General features: G+C 42.4%; 2 protein-coding genes and 1 long non-coding RNA gene across 9 annotated transcripts in view; all 3 read left to right on the top strand.

Moving 5' to 3' along the window:
- LOC135483420 (calcium-transporting ATPase sarcoplasmic/endoplasmic reticulum type-like) overlaps positions 1–10315 on the top strand; it is a 34679-nt gene extending 24364 nt beyond the window's left edge. For 3 of the 5 annotated variants that reach the window (XM_064764315.1, XM_064764314.1, XM_064764312.1), the window contains exons 20-22: positions 36–153; positions 6492–6578; positions 8272–10315. In XM_064764315.1, the coding sequence (XP_064620385.1) occupies positions 36–153; positions 6492–6578; positions 8272–8309 (243 nt within the window). In that variant the 3' untranslated portion in view covers positions 8310–10315. Of the gene's footprint in view, positions 1–35; positions 154–5815; positions 5889–6491; positions 6579–8271 lie in introns of all 5 variants that reach the window. The other 2 variants (XM_064764316.1, XM_064764317.1) reach the window with 2 other exon arrangements.
- A 3911-nt stretch (positions 10316–14226) lies between these two features.
- Positions 14227–15545, top strand: LOC135483419 (uncharacterized). Its single transcript, XR_010446313.1, has 2 exons — positions 14227–14499; positions 15170–15545. It is a non-coding gene; the product is annotated as an uncharacterized LOC135483419 (long non-coding RNA).
- Positions 15546–18406: 2861 nt separating this feature from the next.
- LOC135483417 (rab5 GDP/GTP exchange factor-like) lies at positions 18407–25924 on the top strand. 3 transcript variants are annotated; one of them, XM_064764303.1, is made up of 8 exons: positions 18436–18538; positions 19354–19418; positions 20696–20951; positions 22244–22365; positions 22922–23182; positions 23370–23597; positions 23933–24189; positions 24509–25924. In XM_064764303.1, the coding sequence occupies exons 1-8, from the start codon at positions 18486–18488 to the stop codon at positions 24884–24886; spliced, it is 1620 nt and encodes a 539-aa protein (XP_064620373.1). In that variant the 5' UTR covers positions 18436–18485; the 3' UTR covers positions 24887–25924. The 3 variants fall into 3 exon arrangements, with proteins under 3 accessions (XP_064620376.1, XP_064620373.1, XP_064620375.1); XM_064764306.1 differs by lacking the exon at positions 19354–19418 and having other exon boundaries at positions 18407–18538; XM_064764305.1 differs by lacking the exons at positions 18436–18538; positions 19354–19418 and adding an exon at positions 19709–20094.
- The last annotated feature ends 274 nt before the right edge of the window (positions 25925–26198 follow it).

The raw sequence follows: 26198 nt of genomic DNA, 5'->3' as shown, positions 1-26198 counted from the left end.
TTTTCTCCAAAGTATGTTTTCTTATTGTATTTCAGAACGTATTCCAGATCACCCCCCTAACTCTCGAAGAATGGCTCGTTGTACTGAAAATATCCTTCCCGGTCGTCATAATAGATGAAACACTCAAGTTCGTTGCTCGCAAATTTACAGATGGTAAAAACTATTTTTCTGGACTTCAGTGGATGATTGGAGTATGGGTGGTATACATAGGAATGATCGCGTATTCTGAATCCATGTTTTAACCTCCCTCCCTCCCTCGACTGCTCTATCTTGCTTCTCCTAGCCTGTTTATCATTAGGATATCGTTAAATACATCCCTGGCCATTGCTGGCTCATATCTGATGTGTTACCAGGGCTCATGGCTACCTATAACCATATTGACCTCATGCAGGGCACTCTGTTACAGGGGACTCTGTTACAGGGCACTGCTACCTACCAATACAAATATTATAGGCACTGAACTTGGCAGCAACAAAATTAAGTGCTTATGAAAAGTTTGTATCACTTTTTCAGATTTTGGTAAAAAAACACAAAAAATCAATAGAGTTTATGTCACGCCCAGTTATAAGATGCAATCTTCTATTTGAGACTTTGAAGAAGATATTTTTTAAAGTAGAATTTCTTAAAATTTCTTGAAATCTATTTCTGACTAGGAATACATAATGTATAAATCTATGAATGGCCAGCTTGTTTGGCTTATTTGGCTTATTTGCCCACCGTGAGCCCTGTTCAACTAATAAACCATCAGATTGTTTGTGGAATGTCACAACCCATTGTTAACGGCATCTAATCCTCAGCACTGACACCTGGTGTCATTTATGCAAACTTCAGCATCGCCATACAAGGTGTCAGATGGGTTGAAGACTGTTATGAATGTACAAAATGAAGCTGAAATTAGGGCTGGTCTAAGAAAATATTTAGAGAAAAATTTTTTCAAAAAATGAAAATTCAGGTGGCAGATATGTTTTGCACAGAACACTATCATCTTAAGCACAAGTGAATGTTCTCGGTAGTCTTATATGTGTTGGTATCTCGTACCGACGCATGCACCGTTAATATCAGATGGAAACTTGAAACGTGCCAATTGGCCGTCTTTTTGTATTTATACTAAATTATTCTGAAAAGGCAGAAGGTTCTTATTCAGCTAGCTGGTATTGGCCAAATGTTGGGAGTTCAAGCCTGGGCCGGGGTTGGCATATTGAAGAGAGCTTTGTATGAGAGCTCCGAAGATAGTATAGTGTTTTCCATATTGTTCTGGCCAAAGGTACTTAGATGAACTTGGGAATGTGACCAGATCACATTTACCAAAGGATAGAGGTGTTGCATAACACCAGATTATCCTCAGAGTAGGCCTAAACAATGCTCTTTCACAGTGTCAACTAAAGCCGGTCAACTATGACACCGGTTGTGTAACATTACTATTTGTGATGACACTATTACAGTTTAGTGAGAAGAGGTCAGCCAAGTACCTTTGGCAAGATCTATCTGAAAAACACTATACAACTGTCACATCACTGCGATCAGGCATTGAAGGGAAGATTGAAATAAACCAAGCCGTTATCTGAGGGGATGCCAAGATTTGGTCAAGGTCAAGTTGGTTATTCAAAATGGTGGTGCCAGGGCATAGTTAATATTTTGGAACTGGTTCAAAGCTGACCTTGAATTGAAATTTGGACAGTTTAGAAATTGAGTAGAAAACTGCAGTGAAACAACGGCTGTAAAAATGCTGTAATATTGCTGTAAAAAGGCTTGGTTGGCAGAGATTGTTGTAACTGGAGATGAATGATAAAATGGCACTCATGAGTTTTATTGTCTTGTACAGTTGGAGCCGGGCGTCACTGAGGCCAATTGTTGCCAGATGTGGATTGTTTTTACCCCTAATCCCTGCAATCTCCAGTACATGGCTGGGTTTCCACCGGTTTTACAAACCAACAATCTTCTTGTACTATTTATCATATTTTTATGTTTCAAGATTTGTTTCTAAGACAAAAAAAACCTAGCTGTTACATTTGGATAATTTGAAGTCGTCGAATGCCTCATCATGTTGTTTATATTCATACAACTGTTGTAAGTAACTAACCATTGTGTACAATGCAACGTAAGTAGGAAACAAAAATCATCCTGCTCTGTATTTGGGAAACACCCTGTAGTAAAAATATAGAGGACTGCCACCCACGATGCCATGATGTCATCGTTTATACATTGTAACCATGGTTATACAACATTATCAAGTCCAATGTATAAATAAAGGAGTTTTATATTAAAAGATTTGAAACGATACATTTTGCATGTTGTGTTTGGTTGTTTTCATTAACATTGCATTCAAGTTGATTTCCTTTCATCTTAGTAGTCGCACTTCTCAAGGTTTTGTTGCTCGTCACTTGATCAACTCACAGAAATGGCAGTTTGTTTCACAATATGTAACGTTGAATGATACTGGTGAGTCCATTAGAGGTCGTGCAGTGACGTCTGTCAGTGACCTTTGCCGACAAAGTGTCACCAGGTCTTGGAGAACGTGTAGTTAATGTGCTAACACTTCACTTTCATGAATGCCATTGTTGCACAGTCGACAAAATGCTGTGTGTGGGTCAATGTTTCATACATTGCCTCAAAGCTGCCATTCCGTGAGCTGGTTGGGTGAGGGTGCCACCTACTGGGGTCCCATACACCAGTAGGTAACCGTTTGATTGACTAACAGAATGCTCAGTGATGACTGATTAGGATCAACAGGCTTCCCAAACAAACATGGCATCTGTGCCTCTCCTGTTCTGCCCAACAGAGCGTGGGAGCTTCTCACTTCTTGGGTAAACATGGTGTCTTTGTCTGCTTAATGTGAGGTCCAAAAGTAAATACTGCTTTGCAAAGTGTCCACCTTGCATTTTTGTAATCAAGATTGCAGAACACTGGAGTGTTGAAGAGGCCTCAGGCATGGTATATTGTAGAACACTGGAGTGTTGAAGAGGCCTCGGGCATGGTATATTGCAGAACACTGGAGTGTTGAAGAGGCCTCAGGCATGGTATGATGAAGAGAAGCATTGTGTGCTGTGACGATTGTAAGTTGGAAATGTCCTCAATTTCCTTTCCAATTTGCATGTAGCCAAGCATACCTTACATGTGTTGAACGTCTGCAAGCCAAGGCGTCTGCCTCGAAAGTCTCACCTTATCAACTGAGACTGGTTTCTATCAACTGTGCTTTTAAAACGTCTGCACGCATTATATACCCGATTTTAGATAGGGTCAAAATTTGCATGAAGCCCAATATTTAAAGATGTGGTCCTCTGTGACCCTTGACAACTGGTTGATGGGAATCCCTGTGTCTGGTTAACCCTCCTTACTGTCTGTATGCTTGAGTCCGTAAGAAACTCACTCACTACCGATTCATGACTTAAAACTACCTCTCAAGGTCAAGTGGAACAACCTCTCAAGGTCAAATGGAATTCAGCAACTATGAAGGGGTAATGTGAATAAAGACTAGCAAATGCTTTCATCTAAAACTCCATGTACATTAACACCAACGTCACAAAAACCTAATTCTTTCCACCCAAACAATTCTTTTCATCTCCTTACAATCTCCTTTGCATGTGTTCTTCCAGCAGACAGCACAAAGCATACAAATGTTTGAACTTTTCCTGACACAGTTGCATGACTCTGAAAAATAATACTTGGACTAATGGCACTGTTCAGGCAGAATGACTTCAGATTTTGATGATTTTTGTTATCCAAATGGAGAGCGTGCATGTTCTCTCTCTCTGGTAGTCAGTGAGTGTGTTCAGCTCAAGCTCCTTGTGTTCAGCTCAAGCTCCTTGTGTTCAGCTCAAGCTCCTTGTGTTCAGCTTGTGTGTTCCTGCCTCATGCATGTTCCCCTTCTCTCCCTGGTACAAGCCTCACAGCTGTTGGAATGGAGAGTGTGCTTTGGCTTGAAGCACCTTGCAGAATGGCATTGGTGAAACTAAATGACTCTTGAATTGAATTTGCAGAAATTCATAATCAATCCTTTGAGCTGGTTTTAGAAACATGAGTTCATTTACTCTCTACAGCCAGTGGCAATCCTAGTGGAAGCTGAAATCACTGGTATCTCTCTTGAAGGATTGGCCACACTTATGACAAGAGAATGTGAACCCTGGCTGTGCCTTGCTGTCTGTGTTGGGGCATGAGCATGTCCCCTGCTTCTCCGACCTGCTGTCTTTGACCTTTTGTGTTAGGTGTGAATGAGGAGTGAGTGAAGCTCTTGTTTAGATGTTGTTCTGTTGATTTAGGAGTGACCGTAATAAGCAGTACATTCAGAAACTACCAATTGGTCTGTGTAGTTTGAGCCATTTAGCAACATTTCCATTGGAGAATGTTATATTTTGCCTAAGTAAGCATCAAGTGTGGAGGATTAGTTTGGAAGGACTTGAAGATAGCTGAGAGCAGTCAAAATAAACTGGTCAGGCATGACACCAGAGGGTCTTGATTGATGCACATTTTATAACTTTCACGAATCTGTGTGTTGTGAGCTTGTAGTCTCTTCGGTCTGATTTCATCCAAGAATACCAGAACATTAGATGGCAATGGGTATCGGGGCAGAGTTTGGTTGACCTGTGAGTGGCTAGCTTGAGTGTTAGTGCAGACATTGTACTGTCATTTAGTAGCTAGTGGATATTGTATGAGTACAAGTTGTGATGTTTGTCAAGTCAATATAGGGTTTTAGTGAGACTTGTTACCCTGTTCATGAATGAGAGATAGGGAGGCCTACAAACAGCAGGTTGCTCTGTATTTGTATGGGTCATGCACGGGCCAACGTTAACATCAACAGGCTACTCTCTGGTGTCACTGCTTTACAAGCTTGCTGAGGAGGCGAAGCAATGAGAAGTATTTGTGGGATATATGACTATTCAGTGGAGAATCTCAACGCCATAAGAAGCGTTCCTGTTTTGTACAATTCATCATCAATTGGATCACGGATGTTTCTAAACATCCGTTGTGACCTTTGTGATCCGATTGACCTGTTGTTTGTTGTCTAATCATATATGTCTTGTTTCTATGTTTACCAACTTGTTGCCAGTGGTGCTGTTTTGTAGATTGTGAGACAGCGCCACCAGGTGGACACTAACCATATTAACCTGTGTATAAGCCTCTGTAGTGTATTCTAGTGCGTGCGGAGTATAGGTGTTGGATAGTTGTTAAACTGGAGCATGGCTTTCTCTCAAGTCACCTAGAAACTTGATCGAAGCATGCCACCTTGTAGCACCTCGTATTCGAGTAAAGAGAAGTAGTCAGTGTCGAGATCTGAATGGTGGGGAATAGTTCATGTATCATGTGCATGATCATCACTCGACCCAAGAAGTGCAGGTGCTGATAATTGGGAGGTCAGGTCACTGTGTTCTTGGTGGCAACGTGACCACACGTTCTTCACGACATCTTGCACAACCTGACCCGGTTCATCAGTTATTGGTAGCTACTTTGGGTCTCTGTGAACATCTCCTGTATGTTAATGCTGCGCATGCGAGGCTTCTGTCAGAGCTTTGTGCTTAGTTCGGCTGTCGAATGTGAGTTCTTACAAGCTTCAAAGCAGACTTGCAGACAAGATCTAGACTAGTGAAGACCTTTGGGTCGTCTGCTTAGCCGCTGTTCAGCTAGTTGTATGCTATTGGCAAACAAGAAAGCTGAATTCCAAACACCATGATAAGTAATGTTTCTCTGGCCTGCAGAGGCCAGACCAGGCAGGCCTGAAATCTCTCCAGTTTCTGCAGGTTGGAGCTTGAACCAGGTTAACCCTTGCCTCATGGTGTTTGGAATTCCTGTTCATACTAACTATGATTTTTCGCCATGCCAGAGCTTTTCTACGACCGCACAGAGACTAAACGCATGAAGAGACTGTGAGAAGACAACCCACACAACACACCATGGTATGTCTAACTGCAGGTAGTACACAACACTACTAAGGGCTTTAACTACTCCTCTCTTACTTGTGGCAAGAATGAGTTTTCATTTGTTATGGAGTCTGGTTCCAAACCCTCATGGCGTGATCTTTTGATGGCTTGGTTAGAGCAGAAGGAACTTGTCAGCTCACCTCGGCCAAATGATTCGGGTATCTGCACGTGGCAGATGATACAGGTCTGTTAAGGCCATGCCCATGTGGCAGTTTTGGTATAAACCTGAGGACACTTCGGTCTGAACCACTCAAATGAATGATGGCCTTCATGTATGGCTATAGGTGCTCAGAAATGGTGTGTGAAATCATCAGGAAAAGTCTTGTTGATAGGGGTTGCCCCTCTCCAGGTGCATCTTCTCTGAGGAGACCCATGATGGGACAAGCAAGCTGGACCAGCGGGAACCTTGACTGGTGCAATTAGTGTCAATGGTGGAAAGGTTCTGCGCTGACAGCTTCGCTATCAAGAGATCAGTGTGATACCAGAGGAACCAATAGACTCATAATGAAAGAAAATCATCTCCCAAGTCTCCCTCCCAACCTCACACCTTACTTTCTCACATATACCATGATTTTATAGACGCGGCTCCTGATCCGTTCCAATTTATCGCGAATCGAACAGAATCGCAGGGAAAAGTACCGACTTACAATAGGAAGTACTCGACTGGTACGTTGATAGAATTAGATTAGGAATAACATGTTACCATGTTACAATGTAGATGAAAGCTGATTTAAATGAAGTCATCCATGGCATTGGATTCATGAAGTTAGGGGAAGGTTAAGTGATACATGTGAAGCCAATGCGGATAGCCAGGTATTCGACATGACAACTTTATTGGGAAAAATCTCCCAGTGAAATATGATTTCTTGATGTAAGTGAGGGATGGTAAACAATAGTGGTGTCAGTCCGAGTCCCAACCATCAGGTTGAAATATGACATCCTTATTATGACAGTTTGGGACCTTGACAGTCAAGAACAGCAAACAACTCCATTATAAGCACAAGTGAACCATGTTATATGTCGGACACAATGGAAGCATTATTTGATTTGTAAGCAATTGTTGCTCATGCATAACTAATTTCTTTAAGTAAATTTGGCAAATGAAAGAGGTGATGATGTAATAGGCTGTCACCCGTTCTGTCTGGTTGAACAACTGCAGAACTAATCAACACAATTAGTTTTGCCTGAGCAAATTGTGCACATATCGAGTTATATTGTTTGATTTGAGACCATTGAAATCTGGTGGCAAAATCCTGGGTCTGTTTCTTTGAAAGTATGTCCATGTGTACTTTGAGGTGACAACACATTTGAGCACTGACTAGCTGATGTTACTCTGAGAACAAAAAGAGGTGACATTGACTGATTCACACCACCACCTTACAATCAGTGTCCCCCCCATGACCTTGACCCTGCAAGCGGCTCTGCTCGCTTGCCTCCCTCTCGCACATGTGGACCTCCTTCACCCATTCCATAACAAACCTTGTCCCCAGACTTTCAGCATGTCTGTCAGCTGCCTACTCTCCTCAGCCTGCTGATTCAAAGTGGTATAAAGTAAGATGGGACAATCATAGCTATCCCCCAAGGCACACCAAGCAATGCCAGTTGATTTCTACATTGAAGGGGCTATAATTGTACCACTTCACCTTACTGGTAACGGACCCGCTGGTAACGGGCCCGCTGGTAACGGACCCGCTGGTAATGGGCCCGCCGGTAACAGACTCCATTGTGGGCTGGTGATGTCAAAAGGACTCCTATCACCCCTCAGTTTCACCTGCCTATAATGGATTCTGGTGCGTCTATTGTCAATTCCAGTGGCCAAGACATGATATATCACTTTCAATCAGCACACTGATCCTGTGTGACCTTACTTTTTGCCACCCGAAGAATCTGTGTTGCCATGAAATGGAGACTTTGCCTGTGAAGGTCATACTCTCCCATCCCGAGTGACAGCGCTGTGTTATTATTATGCTTGATGGTGCCTGAATGAACCAGATGAAGGGAAGGTCAAGACCCTGATTAAGCTTCCAAGATTCCATAGCAATGGCACCCCCAAACAACAATACCTCCATACAGGGACATACTAGTGTGTTTCTGATCTAAGACCATTGTTCCCAAGTCTTTTCTTATAATCACCAAATCAAATAACTAACTGGTGAAGTATTGATTTGCCATAATCTGAATCAAATTCTGTGTGGGTCATTTTCATATGAACTGCTCATATAGGTTTCCCGATTGGTGAACAGTTTCTTCCCCGTGATGAATTGCTCAAGTTATGGTGACTTGCTTGGTGTGAAACAGCCCAGAATGGAAACAGGAAAAGTGGATAAGAAATCACTCATTTTTTGCCCTCTTTTTACAGCTTCACCCGTTCAGGATCCAAACAAGAAGTACTTGTAAGCGCTCATTGTAACGCTCGCTCATACTGTCACAGCAAACGAAGGAGCATTGAGTGATTAGAAGAAGAAGCACAAATAGATCATGGTTATGCAAGCTAGGATATGCTACACAGTGTAGCACTCTCCTTATGTCTCGTGTGTGCTGAGTCGTTCTTCCCTTCACCCAACTTTCTGGTTGTGTACTCTTTGTGGTGTGTTGATGAGGAGAAGCCTATAGTATTACCACCTCAGGGCTACACTCGCGGCAAGGCAATCTTCGTATCTCACAAGATTGAGAAGTGACTTTTGCTGTTTGTTTTTGTCCCATATACTCCTCCTTGTTATAGTGCTTGTTTTTTCTCTTGTTGGTGGGTTAAAGCTTATTAAACTTTTACAATGCTGTGCGACATATTGATATTCACAAGACAGGTTATGTACAAAGATATGAATGTTATAGATATAGTTGTGTACATGTAAATGTTATAGATATAGGTGTGTACATGTACATCATATAGATATAGGTGTGTACATCATATAGAAGTGGACGTTTGCAAATATGATAACTGATGCACGTGGACGAGACCTTAGTTTTCTACATTTGATAATATAAGGGAGGCTTACAGTTCAAGTTGTATGTAGTTATATGTGTATTGGAGAGTTTTATACATAGACTGTTTTGATATTTAAATGCTAATTTATTTTATACAATCATAGACAGATAGAGGTAACTTCATATGCAACTAGTATGATACAAGAACGCTCTGATGAAATGTTAGCAGACGTGCGCATATTTCTGGTTTGGGCTTCTGCATTGTATAAAGTGCATAGGAAACAAGGTCACCTCACCAGCTGAGTATGGATTGTTGAGTTTGTGTGTACTAGACACAGTAACACGTGAATCAGCCTGGAGGTGACCGTGACAACAAGGAGATACTTATGATGACACAATCAATGTGAATTAATTGATCAATTAACTGATTCATGGTAAAATCGTCTCCTAGGAAATGAATAATAATCAAAATGTAAATAGTGTGTTTGTTCAAGGATGACGATGATAATTCCTCAACTCCATGTAAAGAGTTCAAGCTTTCTTTTCAATGTTCGAAGAATGCAAGTGTAAGTTATAATGTGATCTCTATTATTATACATGATACTGGGCCTAATCTGGGTATAAATTGTACATGGAATTGGGCTTACATGTAAACTGGACACTTGGGCCCAAACTTGGCACAATATTATGTATTGGGACTATTCTCGATGCATTGTCATGTATTAGGCCTACGCTTGGCATGATATCATGAAAATTCATATTTTCTAAAGATTTAAGTGGCGATTTCTTGTAGGACAAAGTATAAACATTGATCATAGCATAGGAGCTTGACTGTTCGTATAGGATTACGTAAATGTACATTTTCTGATGTTACCTTAGAGTGTTACTGTATGAGACTTCAGGCAGCGGACAAACCATGCTGACATCACAACGAGCGATGTCATTCATTGTAAAGATGTGATGAAAAATGACATGATGGTGGACTTTCAAATTATGTTTAAGAGTGCAATCAAATGATTGAAGAGAGAAGGGATTCTCTGGTGTGACATATGTCTTTGTGAACATTATCTGCTCTACATTCTATAGGTGCTGAGAAACAGTGCACATGGCTAATGTCAACTCCAAATCTGAATATATTTCAAAAGTTCAGTAATTCATGACTGGTTGTTCATGGTTACCAGGCTTTGATCGAGATCAGTTGTGGAAGATCTTGATGTTTGTGGGTGACCCTTTAGGCAACCATTCTTTAAAAGACACACATCTGAGGCAGCTCAGACTGACCTGCTCATAAGAAACTCTACACAAAGAAATTGTTCACAAAGACATCCAATATATTATTTCATGAAAATTGTGGTAAAGTGCCCGCCTTGAGACCATCAACAGCAGTGTGAAGTTGCTTGTATCACATTGAAACCTGGGAGAGTATACATTGAAGTGAGAATAGGGTAGAGAATAAAATTTTAAAAATGGTTTGACAATTATGTGTTAGTTTGTTTCTTTTAAGCTCAAATTAATCTCAAACACTCTGTAGGCAGTGGATTGACCTTGTCCCTCACCCAACCCCATTGCTAGAATGTTATGATATATGTTATATGTTATGATGTTATGACTGAAGAACAAAACCCATAATCCAGTATTTCTGTTAGAATTTCTCCTGACCTGTGAATTGGGTTGTGACAATGACAGAAGTCTGAATCACTGGACACCCTTTGTCACAAACTCGCATGTAGATTCGATCTACATTGTTTGTCAGGCCCAAGTCTCTTGGAAGACACTCCGACTGACGCACTCTGAGACTGGTGAATCGTCTCTCTCAGCCTGGTTCTGGATGTCGGGCCACATTGTTACTCTGTCCTTATTGCTGCCGGGAAGGTGAACTGTCTTTGGAGGTATTGCATCACATGACCAGCAAGGCCAGAATGTGACACTCTACCTGTGACAACAGCCAACCTAGTGGATTGTCTTCACAACAAGGCCTGGTTGTACCTATGTCGCTGTCACTCTATGAACTCTCCGCATGGATCAAGATGACATGCCCTCTGAATGTCAGGTTGTTACTTCGTCTCTGTGGCAGCTGTGCTAGTGAACTGTCTTTGTTTTGGCCAGGTCGAAGTCATTTCTGAAGGACACGCCAGTACGTCCTCCAAGCTGATATATCCGTACGACACTCATCTTCTCTGGTGCTGCCATCTGAGCGAAGAAAATGGTATTAGGCGATTACTAAAAATTAAAAATATCGCCCGTTTTTAGGGCGGGGGACGATTTACAGCTGGAACCCCTTGAACCAGCTCCCTCAGATCCGTCATTCATCAAGTCAAAGCAAGCATGAACCTGGTTTAATCTGTGGTTTATCTTATTAATATACTTCCTATCGAGTCCCTTATATGCTGTGCAAATTCTCTCTGCATTACATCCATGGTGTTAACCCCACTACGTAGCAGCTGCGTTGCAGGTCATTGGTCTATGCTGCCACCCCTTAGTGAGGACAATACCTAGTAGTCCCGGTGTAATGTTTTTGAGTGTTTCTATTTTTGAGTGTTTCTATTTTTGAGTGTTTCCCCTCATTGTTTGGGAACGCTAAAATATAGATTGACAAGTTTTTCTGTGTTTCCCCCTATTGAAAAGTCATGGTCTCTCTAGCTGCCTATTGTTTGGAAACACTGACACATGGGAAACAACCACAGATGTTACACCGGCATGAAAAGTGGAAAATATTGACGCTGTTTACTTCTTCGCACATTTTGTACACGTTGTAGTGAGTTTCCCACTGATGAGAATTTTGGGACCGAGGAATAGGGAAATTCGATAAAATTAATCGGGATGTCTACTTTCAGTCAGGCAAGGGGTGTCAACATTGTCTCTGTGGCAGCAAGGCTATGAACTGTCTTCTCTGTGGTCACGTCGAGGTGTCTCACCCTCAGGTAGACCAGGTTGAACCTAATTGTCACAATGATAGTCAGGCTACAACACAATAATATCGGGAAGGTGGGAGACAGTTGTCAATAAACACAAGAATCTTTCAAACACACAAGACTCAATCTGAATATCGAAGACATACATTAATTATAACTGTCTTCTCTGTGGCAGGGTCGAGCTGTTGTGTCAGATCTACATTGCACGATTCTAGGATGAGACGGAGAATTCGATCGACCATGTTCTTATATTGAGTGTTGACTGGTTCAATATATCAGATCCTACTTGCTGACTTTGAGCTGGTAATCTGTGGGTCAGTCTCCGGTCATGTAATGATGAAGCAAAATACAATTTGTAGTGTCTCCTCCAGGGTTGTGACTGTCTTCGGAGAGTGGGTGACTTACAGTTACAGACATAAGTTGGCCCTTGGTCATTTCAGACTCAGCACTAACCAATTCCTCGTACAAGCGTGAATCATTTCGACGTCATCCTGAGGAAATCAGGGGTTAGTGTTCGCTTCTCCGGCCGTTTGTGTGCAGGGCCGGAGAAGCGAACTTTAACCCCTGATTTCCTCAGGGTGTTTCGACGTAGGCCTACTGCCTATTGGGAGATATGAGAGAACCCTATTGGCGACTTTGTGTATCTTTATCTTGCCTGCCTAGCTGCTGCCTATATTGTCCCTTTGAAATTGGGTGAAGAAATGAAAACATCATGCAAAATATCAAAGACTATTGCTACAGTGTCAGGTTCCAAGTTGTGACTTCCTCATCTCTCTCATCATGTTGTCAACACGGTGGAGCAGCCAGGACTGATTCGGCCTGGTTGTGACTTCCTCATCTCTCTCATCATGTTGTCAACACGGTGGAGCAGCCAGGACTGATTCGGCCTGGCTGTGACTTCCTCATCTCTCTCACCATGTTGACAACTTGGCAGAGCAGCCAAGACTGATTTGGCCTGGCTGTGACTGTCTCATCTCTCTCACCATAATTATTGTCAACACGGTGGAGCAGCAAGAACTGATTCGACCTGGCTGTGAGCTGTCTCATCTCTCTCGCCATATTAACAACTAGACAGTGCGGCGAAGATTGATGTGGCCTGGCTGTGACTGTCTCATCACTCGCATCATGTTGTCAGTACGGTGGAGCAGCCAGGATTGATTCGGCCTGGCTGTGACTTCCTCACCTCTCTCATCATGTTGTCAGCACGGTGGAGCAGCCAGGATTGATTCGGCCTGGCTGTGACTTCCTCGTCTCTCTCATCATGTTGTCAACACGGTGGAGCAGCCAGGACTGATTCGGCCTGGCTGTGACTGCCTCATCTCTCTCACCATGTTGACAACTTGGCAGAGCAGCCAAGACTGATTTGGCCTGGCTGTGACTGTCTCATCTCTTTCACCATAATTATTGTCAACACGGTGGAGCAGCCAGAACTGATTCGGCCTGGCTCTGACTGTCTCATCTCTCTCGCCTTATTAACAACTAGGCAGTGCGGCGAAGATTGATGCGGCCTGGCTGTGACTGTCTCATCACACGCATCATGTTGTCAACACGCTGGAGCAGCCAGGACTGATTCGGCCTGGCTGTGACTTCCTCATCTCTCTCACCATGTTGACAACTTGGCAGAGCAGCCAAGACTTTTTTTGCCTGGCTGTGACTGTCTCATCTCTCTCATCATGTTGTCAGCACGATGGAGGAGCCAGGACTGTCAAACAGTTGTGTGAGCTCACTAGAGCTTGCACTTACATAATAGTGTAAAACTAAAATTTATATAATTTATATATATATGTATATAAAACCGTCATCGGATGCGCATCCGATATGCCACGAGATCCTTTACCGTCAATTCCCTTACCGTCTTCGGATGCGCATCCGATATGCCACGAGATCCTTCACCGTCAATTCCCTTACCGTCTTGGGATCCGATATGCCACGAGATCCTTCACCGTCAATTCCCTTACCGTCTTCGGATGCGCATCCGATGCCACGAGATCCTTTACCGTCAATTTCTTTACCGTCATCGGATGCGCATCCGATATGCCACGAGATCCTTCACCGTCAATTCCCTTACCGTCTTCGGATGCGCATCCGATATGCCACGAGATCCTTTACCGTCAATTTCTTTACCGTCATCGGATGCGCATCCGATATGCCACGAGTTTTTTTGTTACCTCACCGTCAATTCCTATACCGTCATGGATGCCACGAGCTTTGTTCGCGTTGTAAAGGTTTCGGGGATACGACTAATGCATGCGAGCACCGTCGGCGGAACCCCAGCGCCCGCCCTCTCGATCTATCCGTAAGAACAAGCCACTCTCGTGACCGTCACATTTACGGACTCCGGACCTCCAGACTTTAGAGACCGAGCTTTTCTTTACCGATACAATTACTGTATACTCGGCGCCTCACTTATATGTGTTGTTTTTTTCACATACATTGTTCTCGTGGTTTACGGAAACGTAGGCCTAAAATGTTATAGTGTCTAAAAACAATATTCAGTTAATGGAATTACACTTTTTTCCATTACTGCTTGCTTGATATTGCCCTAACAACTTTTTCATGAATCAATTTTGAGCATTATGTTTACAACGTAGTTATTATAGCACGAAATATGAGTCTAAAATGCCAAATACTTGCAACTATTATGTTAATCACTGAAATCTTAGTGTACTAATTGCTCGCTATAAGCTAGGTTATTGCGCCCCTAAACCAACGTACTGACAACGCTACCTCCCCGGAACTCAAACTTTAACGTGAGTTAATTGTAATCTTACTCTCTATATACCAAAGTGATTTACCTAGGAATACAGTTGCACTTCACTGAAAACTAATGATGTGTGGTTATGAGTTCAATGAATCCTTCGATTCCTTTGGTTTTCTTGGCGAACTGACGTCCGACAATCAATGACCCGTTGACGTGTACCTGCAATACGCCATTGCCGTAGTGTGTAAACAGATATTTTTGGACGAAACTCAGCCCCTCACAAACTTTGGTCCATTTCGCCAATGATGACACTGCTTCTAGACTGTACCACAGCACTTTCAGCTGTAGCAGCGCTAAGCAAGAGTCAAGACAAATGTCCGCTGCCAGCCGCTGCTGGACCAACCCCCTCGCCCGCCCCCCATCATGATATCAGATTCAGAGGCCTGGCTGAGCCCTGTGATTTAGTCAAATTCAATATGATTCTTTTCTACTGTGATGTTAAGGCCCTTGTGTCATGCAGCGTATTCGGTAGCACCGGTACACAACTTATGTTAAACCGCGACGTCTGCTGCAATTCAAATTGCATATGACGCCAACGGAATTGTGACGACTTGTTTCTCAAATCTTTTGGTGAACAGTGATCACGGGCTGTGGGAATTGCGAAGGGATGGTGTTGAGTATCGCCACAACAATGTTGATATGATCACTTGTCGTTTCAGCGGGCATGACTTGGTACATCCAGTGACCCAGCAAAAAGTAGCCTCGGTACAGCCAGAAGTAGCAACAAATCGCAAAAGGGGATCCTTGTCTGACTGGTGGCTGGACCACATGGTAGGTCACCATCAAATAAGGGAGTGGATCCAGCACAGCTGGATAGAGGGGGCCCCGTTGAGGGCGAAGCCTGAATATGGTGAGGGACCAAAGGTGCCATCATCGAGGGCCCAGATAGATGAAGAGATTGAAGCCTGGGCTGCACACAATCCTGTTAGAAACAAAAAGCATCATTGTTATTTTGAAAAATCCTGCCAAAATTCTGTTGACTGTTTGTTGTCGACAAGAGTCTATGTTTCATGAATAACAAGGCTGTGTTCTGTACATTGTATTCCGTCTTTAGTCTCCTGTCTTTGCATCTGTTTTCATTATTTTGTTGCCTTAAAAGAGGGCAACGTTAAGTCGGTGAATTGGTTTGGATGGAGATGACCCTTAAGAAAAAAATCTCAGATTCACCATGGTAAAATCGGAGTTGACCATGCTCACCATGGTGAATGCAGCGTTCACCATGGTGAATTCAAAGTTTACCATGCTCACCATGAATGTAGAATTTACCATGCTCACCATGGTAAAATATTTCACCGTCCCAATTCACTATGGTGAAGTGCTGTCAGATTGCCATGGTGAAATTGAGACACATTATTTTATCCTTAGGGTAGGCCCCCTACACCAACACCTAACACTTTCTCAACCCCAATACTTGACCTGACCCAATGTATGTCTGCCCTTATCAGCCCAGGAACTCCCCAACCCAAGCAAAATCATGAAGCCCATCGCACTATTGTCCGTCTTCTGTCATGGTACAGGCGACGGCAATTGCGATTGGTGAAATCCCAATATCTTTCTGTCTGCATGGTCTGTGGGATGTGGAAACAATCAACCTCTGCCAGCTGCTTATCTATTCAGATTGTGAAGGCCTTGACACAACATAAAAACTCTGACGCGAAACAACTACCCTCTGCCAGCTGGTTATCTGGTCAGGTTGGGAAGACCTTTACACAACCTAAAAATTACGCTAAGGTTACCGCTAATGAACTTCGGAGACGACAGGACAGCCTACGCAACAACCAACCTCTTCCAGCTGGATATCTGGTCAGGTTGGGAAGACATTGACACAACCTTCAAAGGGTCCTTTAGCTGTACAAGACAACATTACACTGTGATACAAGACAACTGATTTGGTTGTACCCTGGTAATCATCTCACAAGGACGGACAATGGAACAACCAACCTCTGCCAGCTGGTTATCTGATCTCACGAGACTGGCAGTACACAATATCTACCTGACAACTCTTTAAGTACAACTTGAGTACTACTTGGGACCACAGTCATCTTAAACGTGCCACCAAAATGACGTCAATATCTACATAAAAATACTTTACTTGATCAATTTGTCTACAGTGTAATTTTGGAAAAAGCCCTCAAATTCGTTGTCAGTCCTCGTTTGATTTTTAGCCGTAGCACTAGCAGCCAATAGCTGGTCTCAAATCATCCACAACAATGGGTTTCTGGGAATGTGCGATACCTGAAACAAATGCCAACACAACCGAGATGAAAGTGGATACAAATTGTGACAAAGATACTGATGATAACATCACACATGCCAATGGAGTATTTAATTGTGCTGGCTCCTCAATTAGAAATTACTCGAAGAGAAATTTGTCCAAGAGACATCTCCAATAATCATATGGACAGTCTCATCAGTCAGTCGGTCCTAAAGACATTTCTAATAAACATGGGGACAATCTCTTCCGAGTGGTAATCTGTCCAATTGACCACGACCAAGTATCTGATTTATAGTAGGGGCCTATATGTAGACTAGGCCTGTGGTCTGCTGGTATGACCCATATTTTGGGTATTGTAAAATTGTTATGACAAATATATTAAAAAAACTCTTACATAAGAATATCACTTGGTGTAATAGGTATCTATCGATAAAATCAAGATCACTTTCAGGTTGATATTTCTTGAGATGAAAACGAAAGAACATATTAGTAAAGGCACATTAGCAAAACCAAAATATTGATCTTTCAGAAATTAGTTAGGTATCAAACTTTCTTTATCTGCTCAACGTTTTGAAGTGGTCGTGATCGCGTAATAGACGAACGCCTGCTGACCAAATACTCGTAGCACAGTGACATGTGCATATCTTCGCTAATTTTGACTATTTTGCTATACAGCCATGTATATGCAACATAGTTAATTTATTCTAAGATATGCATGCATGCATGCCATGGTGACCAATATTGAGGATCACCGATTGTTGATGTCTGGGGCATGACCTATCCTCCCATTGCATGCCCCTACATCCTCTATATAATGGTACCGGTACTGTTTACATCAGTCAAGGAGACACATATTGATGGATACCATCGGTATGTGGTCTTGAGAAGCCGGTTCCAATGACCACTCGTACTCTGGAAAGAAGCTGAGATTGCTCTGGGACTCGCTAGTCCCCACGGGCCCGGCTATAAAACACCGGCACCCCGACATGCTCGTCTTCTATGAGAAGGAAAAGGAGGTCCTAATCATCGAGATAGCTGTCAGCTCCGACAGACACGTCCTAGCACGTGCGGAGGAGAAACGATCGAAGTACTGTGGCTGTGACTATCTCATCTCTCTCATCATGTTGTCAACACGGTGGAGCAGCCAGGACTGATTCGGCCTGGCTGTGACTTCCTCATCTCTCTCACCATGTTGACAACTTGGCAGAGCAGCCAAGACTAATTTGGCCTGGCTGTGACTGTCTCATCTCTCTCACCATATTAACAACTAGGCAGTGCGGCGAAGACTGATGCCGCCTGGCTGTGACTGTCTCATCGCTCTCACCATATAGACAACTTGGCAGAGCAGCCAAGACTGATTTGGCCTGGCTGTGACTGTCTCTCATCTCTTTCACCATGTATGATGTAGACAACTTGGCAGAGCAGCCGAGACTGATTTGGCCTGGCTGTGATTGTCTCATCTCTCTCGCCATATTAACAACTAAAAGTGCGGCGAAGATTGATGCGGCCTGGCTGTGACTGTCTCATCACTCTCATCATGTTGACAACACGGTGGAGCAGCCAGGACTGATTCGGCCTGGTCAAATCTCCCGCCGTGGTCGTGTCTCATGCGCTGCTGCCATCTGACCACAGGAAATGGAAGCTGCGATCAGGTCATTGACTAGTTCTTAGTCCATGCAGTACTACCAATACACCAGCAGGTGTCCGCTGAGAGACCGGGAACCAGGATTGTAAACATTAAAAATGGGAGGCAAAAGCTGATGAAAGACCTCAATAAATTTACTATTTTCACTACAATAGGATCGTTAGATTGGTAAGTGACTTTCTGATCGTTTTGAAATGCATGTCAGACAGGTTTTTAACTCGGTGATTTATGCATTACTTTATCTTGTAGCTCGGAAAACGGTTTGTTCTCCAGCTGCCTTCATCTTTTTTTATCATTTTTCACAAATCACATGACATAGGCTACATGGATTGGATGGTGGTGTAAACGGAAATAGGCCTATTATAGGGCCTAGTCCTTCTAATCATAGTCCTAGATTTTCAGTACAAAAATGTGGTAGTTTATGGGTTGAGCCAAAATAAATCAAATGTGCACACTCAGAACTCGCAGAAGGCATAAGCCGACTTCGTACAATACAATGCTTTAAGCCAGTTTGAACCTTTCTGGTTTAGGTCAGGTGAACTTACAATTACATGGTCATGGTGAAATGCAAGACTGGTCAGCACCCAAACAAATTTCTTCGAAAAGGTCGATTATCAAGGCTAACTTAGGATCACGGTTGAAATATTCTGTGGCTTCGACGATATGCCTTGATCTCAGTTAAGAAATAAAAAATCAGTCAATTGACAAGTTTATGGGCTGATGCCAAACCGTTTATTCTTGGCTGTACTCCGAGTCTGACCGTGCTACGTATAAAGTAATAATGACTCATAATGCAATCATATGATGGAGGCATTTATCACGACCATCAGCATGGTTTGCCATACAGAAGTGAATCCATTGTTGCATGCAACACATGGCTGTCAGAGTTGTTCAGGGTACTGGATTTCTGAGACTGGAAATAGCTGTCAGCTGGCAATTTGTTAATCCAGGGCCTATATTGTTGAGTATCTTTTCTTTTTGAGGATTTTGCTGAATAGACCGAAGGGGTACATAAAACTTGAACCAATTTTGTCAACGGATTTACCGGGTAGGTGCATCTTTTCTGTATGCATAAGAAGACTTAGCTAACCATTCGCATTGCAGGGAATTCACATCATTTCTCATGTTTCTGTTAGGCTTGGCATTTGGGATCTGCTTGCTCTACCAGTACCAATCTGAGGTTACTCACTGTATTAGTCTAGTATAGGCCTGTAACAATGTACCAAAGACCTCTGCCATTCCTTAAACATTTTATATTTTATGCATTTCAAAATATCTTGACTACAGCATTGTGTATCCATGTAAGTGCTTTTCTTTTTCTTGATCCACAAGTTGTACCATCGTAAGTGTCCCCCTTTCAAAGGTCAAGTAGAAAAGTTATCATGATGTATTGGCCCAGGTCCAACTAGGTTAGGATTGACTATTCGCTGGTGTTTTACACAGCAAGACCCAAAGTCAAGAACAATGGCCTAGATTTGTTAAGGTATGCGTTGGATCGGTCTGTGGTGGTGATTGGTGGTGATTCATCAAGCGACTCCAGATCAGGCCACATTGGTTGCCGCACGTCTCTTGTTGTGATCCCAAGTTCAGGACAAGCTTTTCGTTCAATTTCTCTCCTCTGATTACCAGGATTTACATTTTGACCTATAAGTACAAGTACAAGTGTGTATGTGGTGTTTTCTTCTTTGCTATACAGATGGATGCTGATGTCATGTCTTCAGAAGGTTCGTTATTTCCACAGCTGTCTTAAGTTTGACGGAATTCTTTTTCATCATCAAACCTTAGAGTAGATAGACTTCAGATTGAAGGAGTCTTTTCGAAAGTGTTTCCAGTGTTCAACGGATTTCTTGTTGAATGTAAACTTCCTAAAAAATCAAATATACTTTTAAATATGTGCAAATCTAAACTAACGAACTGAGATGAAACTGACATATTATTGTTGCTTGATTAGTCGCACCTTATTGAACCCTGAATGTACCATTGTATTTGTAATGATCAGTTGGCTAATTCAATCAAGGTTTTGCCACCTCCAGGAAGGTGGCGACACATTGTTTTCCAGTGTGCATGTTATCATGGAAGTGTTTCCCTCACTTCACTTTGTTTTTGTTGACATTTCTGTCAAGGTTTATAGCCCACTGAAAAGTAGAGAGTCAGACTATGTTCATATTCAGACATAGTCATCTGACATCATCCAGACAATGGCTACAAAAGGTTAGCTTGGGATGGGAACCTAACCCCGTATAACTTGGTGTCCTGCAGCATGAACTGCCACTCTCCCGAAAACATAGCACATTTCTGATGCATGACGACATTGTATATTTTCAGTACCACCCAAATCACGTTTTAACCCTTTGAACAGAGATTGGCTGCGAAGAACGCCACCAAAGATGACGGAGACGAAGGCACAGAAGAAAGGTGGCTTCCACATCAACGAGGATGACCTGCTCTGTAAGAATGGCTGTGGTTTCTATGGTAACCCAGCATGGCAGAACTTTTGTTCTAAATGTTACCGGGATGTTTACCAGAAAGCCAAGCAAGCTCAGCTGCAGCATGACGAGGACAAGAAGAAACCTGTGAAGAGGTAAACTTTCCTTTGGTCCATTTGTCCTCCACTTTTCTGGAGAAAAGTATTTTTATAAGTTTTTGTTGGAGTCTGGTTCTCAATTCTATTCAGTCCAGTATGATATGAACATCAGTGCTGACATGAGTAAGTACATTTCAGTGGTTTAGCGAATCTTAGGCAGTTGACATCGAACCTGTTAAAACTGAAATTGGAACTTCCTGTTAAAAATGAAACTGAAAGTTGAAATCAAATTCTTATCAAAACTGTCTGTTGAGCAATTCCACTTAGTCAGGTCAGTGCTATTGAATGATTGCCATGTGATAGCTGGGGGAAATCTGAAAATACTTAGCAGGAGGCAATTTTTCTTTGAAGATGATAATTAAACCCGAGATCTGTGTCCAAGCTTCTGTGGTCACATAGACTTATCATAAGTGATTGAACTTGCATGATTGTAGGCCTACTACAGAGCTGGGTTTTGCTTTGGTAATAACAACAAATTAAAAGTTTGCCTATTTGTTGTCAAAATTTGTTTGTTGTTGATGGAGGGTTAATTAGCTGTCCTGCTGTATCCAAGATGGTGGGATCCCGGCCTGGTTTATTATGTGGTGATGAGTTGAACGAATCATTGGTTGTGATGTCATCATGTAGTGACTCAGATTTCTCGCAGTCTTTGTGTGGAGCGAGCATGTTTTAGTTGAGGAGATGAATCCATGAGAGAAAGTGATGCTGGTGTCGTCTGCTGTGGTCATTGTGTCGTCTGCTCTATCCTGTTGATTGTTGACTTTCTTTGTTGGATTATTGTTAAAAAACAGGATAAAATCATTGCTTCCTCTGGTTGATTGTGCAAGTTCTGCCGCGGACTAAGTTACATACTGTTGAGAACAGGATCAAGTGATCAGAGACAATGCACTTGGTGGTCATCAGCAGGTGTTATATCCTTCAGTTGTATCAGGCAGTGTATGGATCTCTTTTGAAGATGCTTGGTTGAAAATGTTTGCATCGAAAAAGGACTTGGAAGACGTCTCATTTTGCAGACTGGAGACCTAGCTCAAGTTATAAATCATTTTAAAAAAACACATGAAAATCAAGTGACTGTAGCCTGTAGGTGATGGCAATATTTCTTCATTTACAATCCATCTAATAGGATAGTCGGGAGTTTCTTTTTGGGAAAACCATCATTTTTATGAAATGAGGTGGATGTGAGTGAATCATTTTGATGAATATTACGCACAAGCAACTGTGACACAATGATTAATCTGTTTGGCCTTAATCAGTAGCAACATCAACAATTTCATTATTTTCCATTTCAGGCCGTCTGGTGCTTCAGACATCACTGCGTCCTTCCTCAAGTTTGAGGAGAAAAAGAAACAAATAGCAGAGAAGAGAGCCAACACTGTCAAGTCGATCTTTATGAAGAGGACCTCCACAAAGGGTAAGAACTCCCAACACTCTCGCCTCTGAACACAACACTCTGTAGCATTAACTACTTTCCATGAGCAGGAATTTTGACCAATCAGCAGACACCTGTCATGCTGGTATCTTTGTTACATCTTATCAAACTGGTCCCTCTTATTTCGTGTCATGTGACTATACCTTGTCTTTCTCAACTTGTCCAAAGTTTGACCTTTCTCTCCACACCCAAGTAGGTTTGATTTCACACAATGTTCTTATGAAATATGGAACAAATTCTTAAATCACAATGATTCCACTATCAGACATTCTTGACCATTAATCGATTCAGAGACATGTGCCAAATTCAGCTGGGGAGATACTGTGGTCAGTGTCTAGAGGACCATGTCTAGCCAGTCTTGTGATGGGTTGATGGCGTGAGTGTGGTTACATTTGGTCTAGACAGACATTGAGGTGATAAGACATGGCCAGCTGTGCCTTGACTCATCCTGTGTTTTGGCCTCACTAATGTGACACTATTCCAGAGTTTGATGTTGTGTCAAGGTCATTCTTGTGATGTGTGCTTCATCTTATTCTAGAATCCCAAGATCATCACGGTCGCAAAGAATCTCATCGCACCAATACAACCAGCTTAGAAAGCCAACAAGTCGGTGGAGACTTTGCTGATTTCCTTCGAACGTTACGTCGACCAGCTGCTCTAGACATATCGAGACAAGTGCGCGCATTTATTGAACAGATTCAGGTGCTTGGAGAGATTCCAGTCGACGAGCACTCTGAGATGGTGCAGGATTTTTATCAGAAGATTGGTGATAGGTTGCATACCAATACTCTTTTTAAAGGTGAGTTGTTCTCTTGCTGTGGTGCTGCTTGTCTCAGGTTGCTGTGATGCATGATAATATGAGATCAGATCCAGGCAGAATGAAGGGAGCTCTGTGACCGTAGCAGATAGGCCTAATGAGGACAGTGAATGAAGATGGCTTTAACAAGTTTCTTCTGTGGGAACTAATATCTTGTATCGTATTTCAGGCATTTCCAGCGAAACTATCGATACTCTCATGGACTTCATCGAAAAATATATCATGACTCGGATGTATCGGACCGTCTTCTGTCCGCCAACAGCAGATGATGAAGAAAAGGATCTCGCCGTTCAGAACAAGATCCGCAGTCTTCACTGGGTGTCTGCTCAACAACTTGATGCTCTGATTACGGAGAATGACCTTGAGATTCGCGGCACCATCGATGCAGCAATCACAGGTAAGAATGGTCACAATAGAGCGTCTGCTCCGAAATAGCAAGATGTCTCTTATTGATGTATTGCTAGGTGATGCCTAGCTGGCTTTGGTGGCCAACTTTGAGCCATGTCAGTTGAGTCCATTTAACTCCAGGTTATTAGGTTATGGGGTGGTGTAATTTATGGTCAGTTGAAAGTCATCGGGACAAATATATAATGTCAAGTTGGATGAAATAGTGAACCGATTTATGAAACACTTGAGATTTGTTATCTATGTCTTTCCACTTGAAAGAGGCGATTGAAGTGTCTTCTTGCTGTACAGCTGCATTCTAATGACTGTTCAAATTGTTCTTTCCAGATATCATTGAGATGGACTCAAAGCGGGCTCCACAGGACAAACTTGCCTGCATCGTCCACTGCAGCAAACATATCTTTGAGATTCTGCGCATGTCTAAGAACGGTCCAGCCAGTGCTGATGAGTTCCTGCCGGCATTGATCTACATCGTCCTCAAGGCTAATCCGCCCCTCCTTCAGTCGAATATCCAGTTCATAACTAGGTTTGCCAACCCGAAGCGACTCATGAGTGGAGAGGCGGGATATTACTTCACTAATCTGGTGAGTTAGGATACTGATGACTATGATGATGGAGCCAGTAAAGCATAACACAAAGTGGTGGAGATGCCTTCAAATACCTCCTGAGCTCTTTGTTAGTCATCATTCATCACCCCTCCCTTCCCCATCCAAGAAGACAGCAGATTGGCTTCAGCTAGGCTTTTTCTATGGCTTCCTTTACCTAACACAAGAAGGCCTGGTTGATGTAACTCTTGCCAGCAGTTATCACATGAACAACATAAAGTGTATCCAAAGTGTCTCCGGATGAAAAATATCAGAAAATGCACCCAAATTACTTATTTTATGCCTCTTCTTGTTTCAGTGCTGTGCAGTTGCATTTATTCAAAACATCGACGCCCAATCACTGAGCTTAGAGGAGGAGGAGTATGAACGTTACATGTCTGGGGAGGTGGCGCCACCTACAGATAACTTTATGTGTGAAGGACTTCGGCTCATGTATCAGAACTTGAACACGTTAGCGGACTTGCAACAACGACATGAGAAACTCATGGCTGAAGCGTTACAGCTCCAGCAAGATATGAGAGAGTTTAAGGACAGCTTCAAAGCTCACATACAAACTGTTCTTCATAATACACCACTGGTTATTAAACCAAGGAAAACCAAAGTTGATCTGGACCAACTGGAGAATGTTGATAGTGATATGTTACCACCACCTCTTACTCCTCAACAAGCGCTATAGCTTTAAATGCTTCATGTGTACCTTATTGAAAACATGTCTGCCTTCAGAGGCACAGCCAAGTCCCCTTGGCATCGGGGGAAATATCAACCATTTATGTTCATTTTTGGTTAGCTGTTTGAACATGCATGGCCACTGTTATCTTTGGAGGCAAACATTTTGATACATTTCATCATCAAATAAGGCTTGTGGCCCTGACTTGGGCTTTTGCCATTTATTCCTAGTCATGTTGTAAAATTTGTGGGTAGGCATTTTTTACTGCCAATTTTTTATAGATCGATGCACAAATTGGTAAAAATGTTGTAAATCTTGCCTGTGGGATATTTTTGTGTCAGATGATTCCAGTGTCTATGATCTGTGGGAACATTGAGTTGTGACAAGGCATGAAAGGAGGTGACTTCATGCCAACACGATGCTTTACCATGTGTTTTATGGAGGATGAGCTCACCTTCGTTCTTCATTCACAGAAGAGTTTCAATGTCTCGTATTGGCCAGTTGGTCCTCATTGGCCACATGACTATCGAAATGAGGTTATCAAAGTGTTTTAGAACATTGGTATTAAGAGGTCAGTAGTGTGACAATAACCCCGAGTTTTTGGCAGATCATCATTCTGCTTGGTCTTTGTTGATATCTTGCACCATTTTGTTTTTGTTCTTTGTAATAATGACACTTCTAACCAAAAGACTTCTACCGAATGTGTTCTATAATGCCAGCAATGGATTGTATATCTTGTTTGTTTGAGCTATGATTGTTCTCGATGCTGGTGTCGGGCGTTTCCTTGAATAACCAGACATAAACCGTTTGAGATGTTTCCAACTTTTTTTCTCTGGAAAATGTTGGTAATGACCCAAGATCGACAACAAAGCATTTATGTCTGATGAAAATTATAAGTGGGTCATTTGTGTAGATACTGGGTGTCTTATTTCACTGTGAATATTGTACAGTTTTTATTTATTTTGCTCCAGACATGAAGCTTTGATGTATATACTTGTAAATCTTGGGAGAATAAAGTAATTTATCATGTGAACACGTAAAGGAGAACCATGTTTACTCTTGTTCTGTAGTGACACAATCTGGTCCCTGTATCAGTTCATGCCTCAGCTGGGGGGCAGCTGTTTTACCTGGTTGGACATAGTCAAGACATGGTCACTACCTGGCCTCAAGCTGAAGGACGTTTAGTAAAACGGGGATATATGATCTTTGCCCTCTGATGACAACCTGGATATCTCGACCTCGGGCATGTTACAGGGTGCAACTATTAATTCACCTTGCTAGTTGGATGCAGTCAAAACATGGTCACAATCTGGCTTCTCTC

This window comes from Lineus longissimus, chromosome 2, assembly GCF_910592395.1.
Source record: "Lineus longissimus chromosome 2, tnLinLong1.2, whole genome shotgun sequence".
NCBI classification, from domain to species: Eukaryota; Metazoa; Nemertea; class Pilidiophora; order Heteronemertea; family Lineidae; genus Lineus; species Lineus longissimus.
This window is presented reverse-complemented; position numbering and strand designations above follow the sequence as displayed.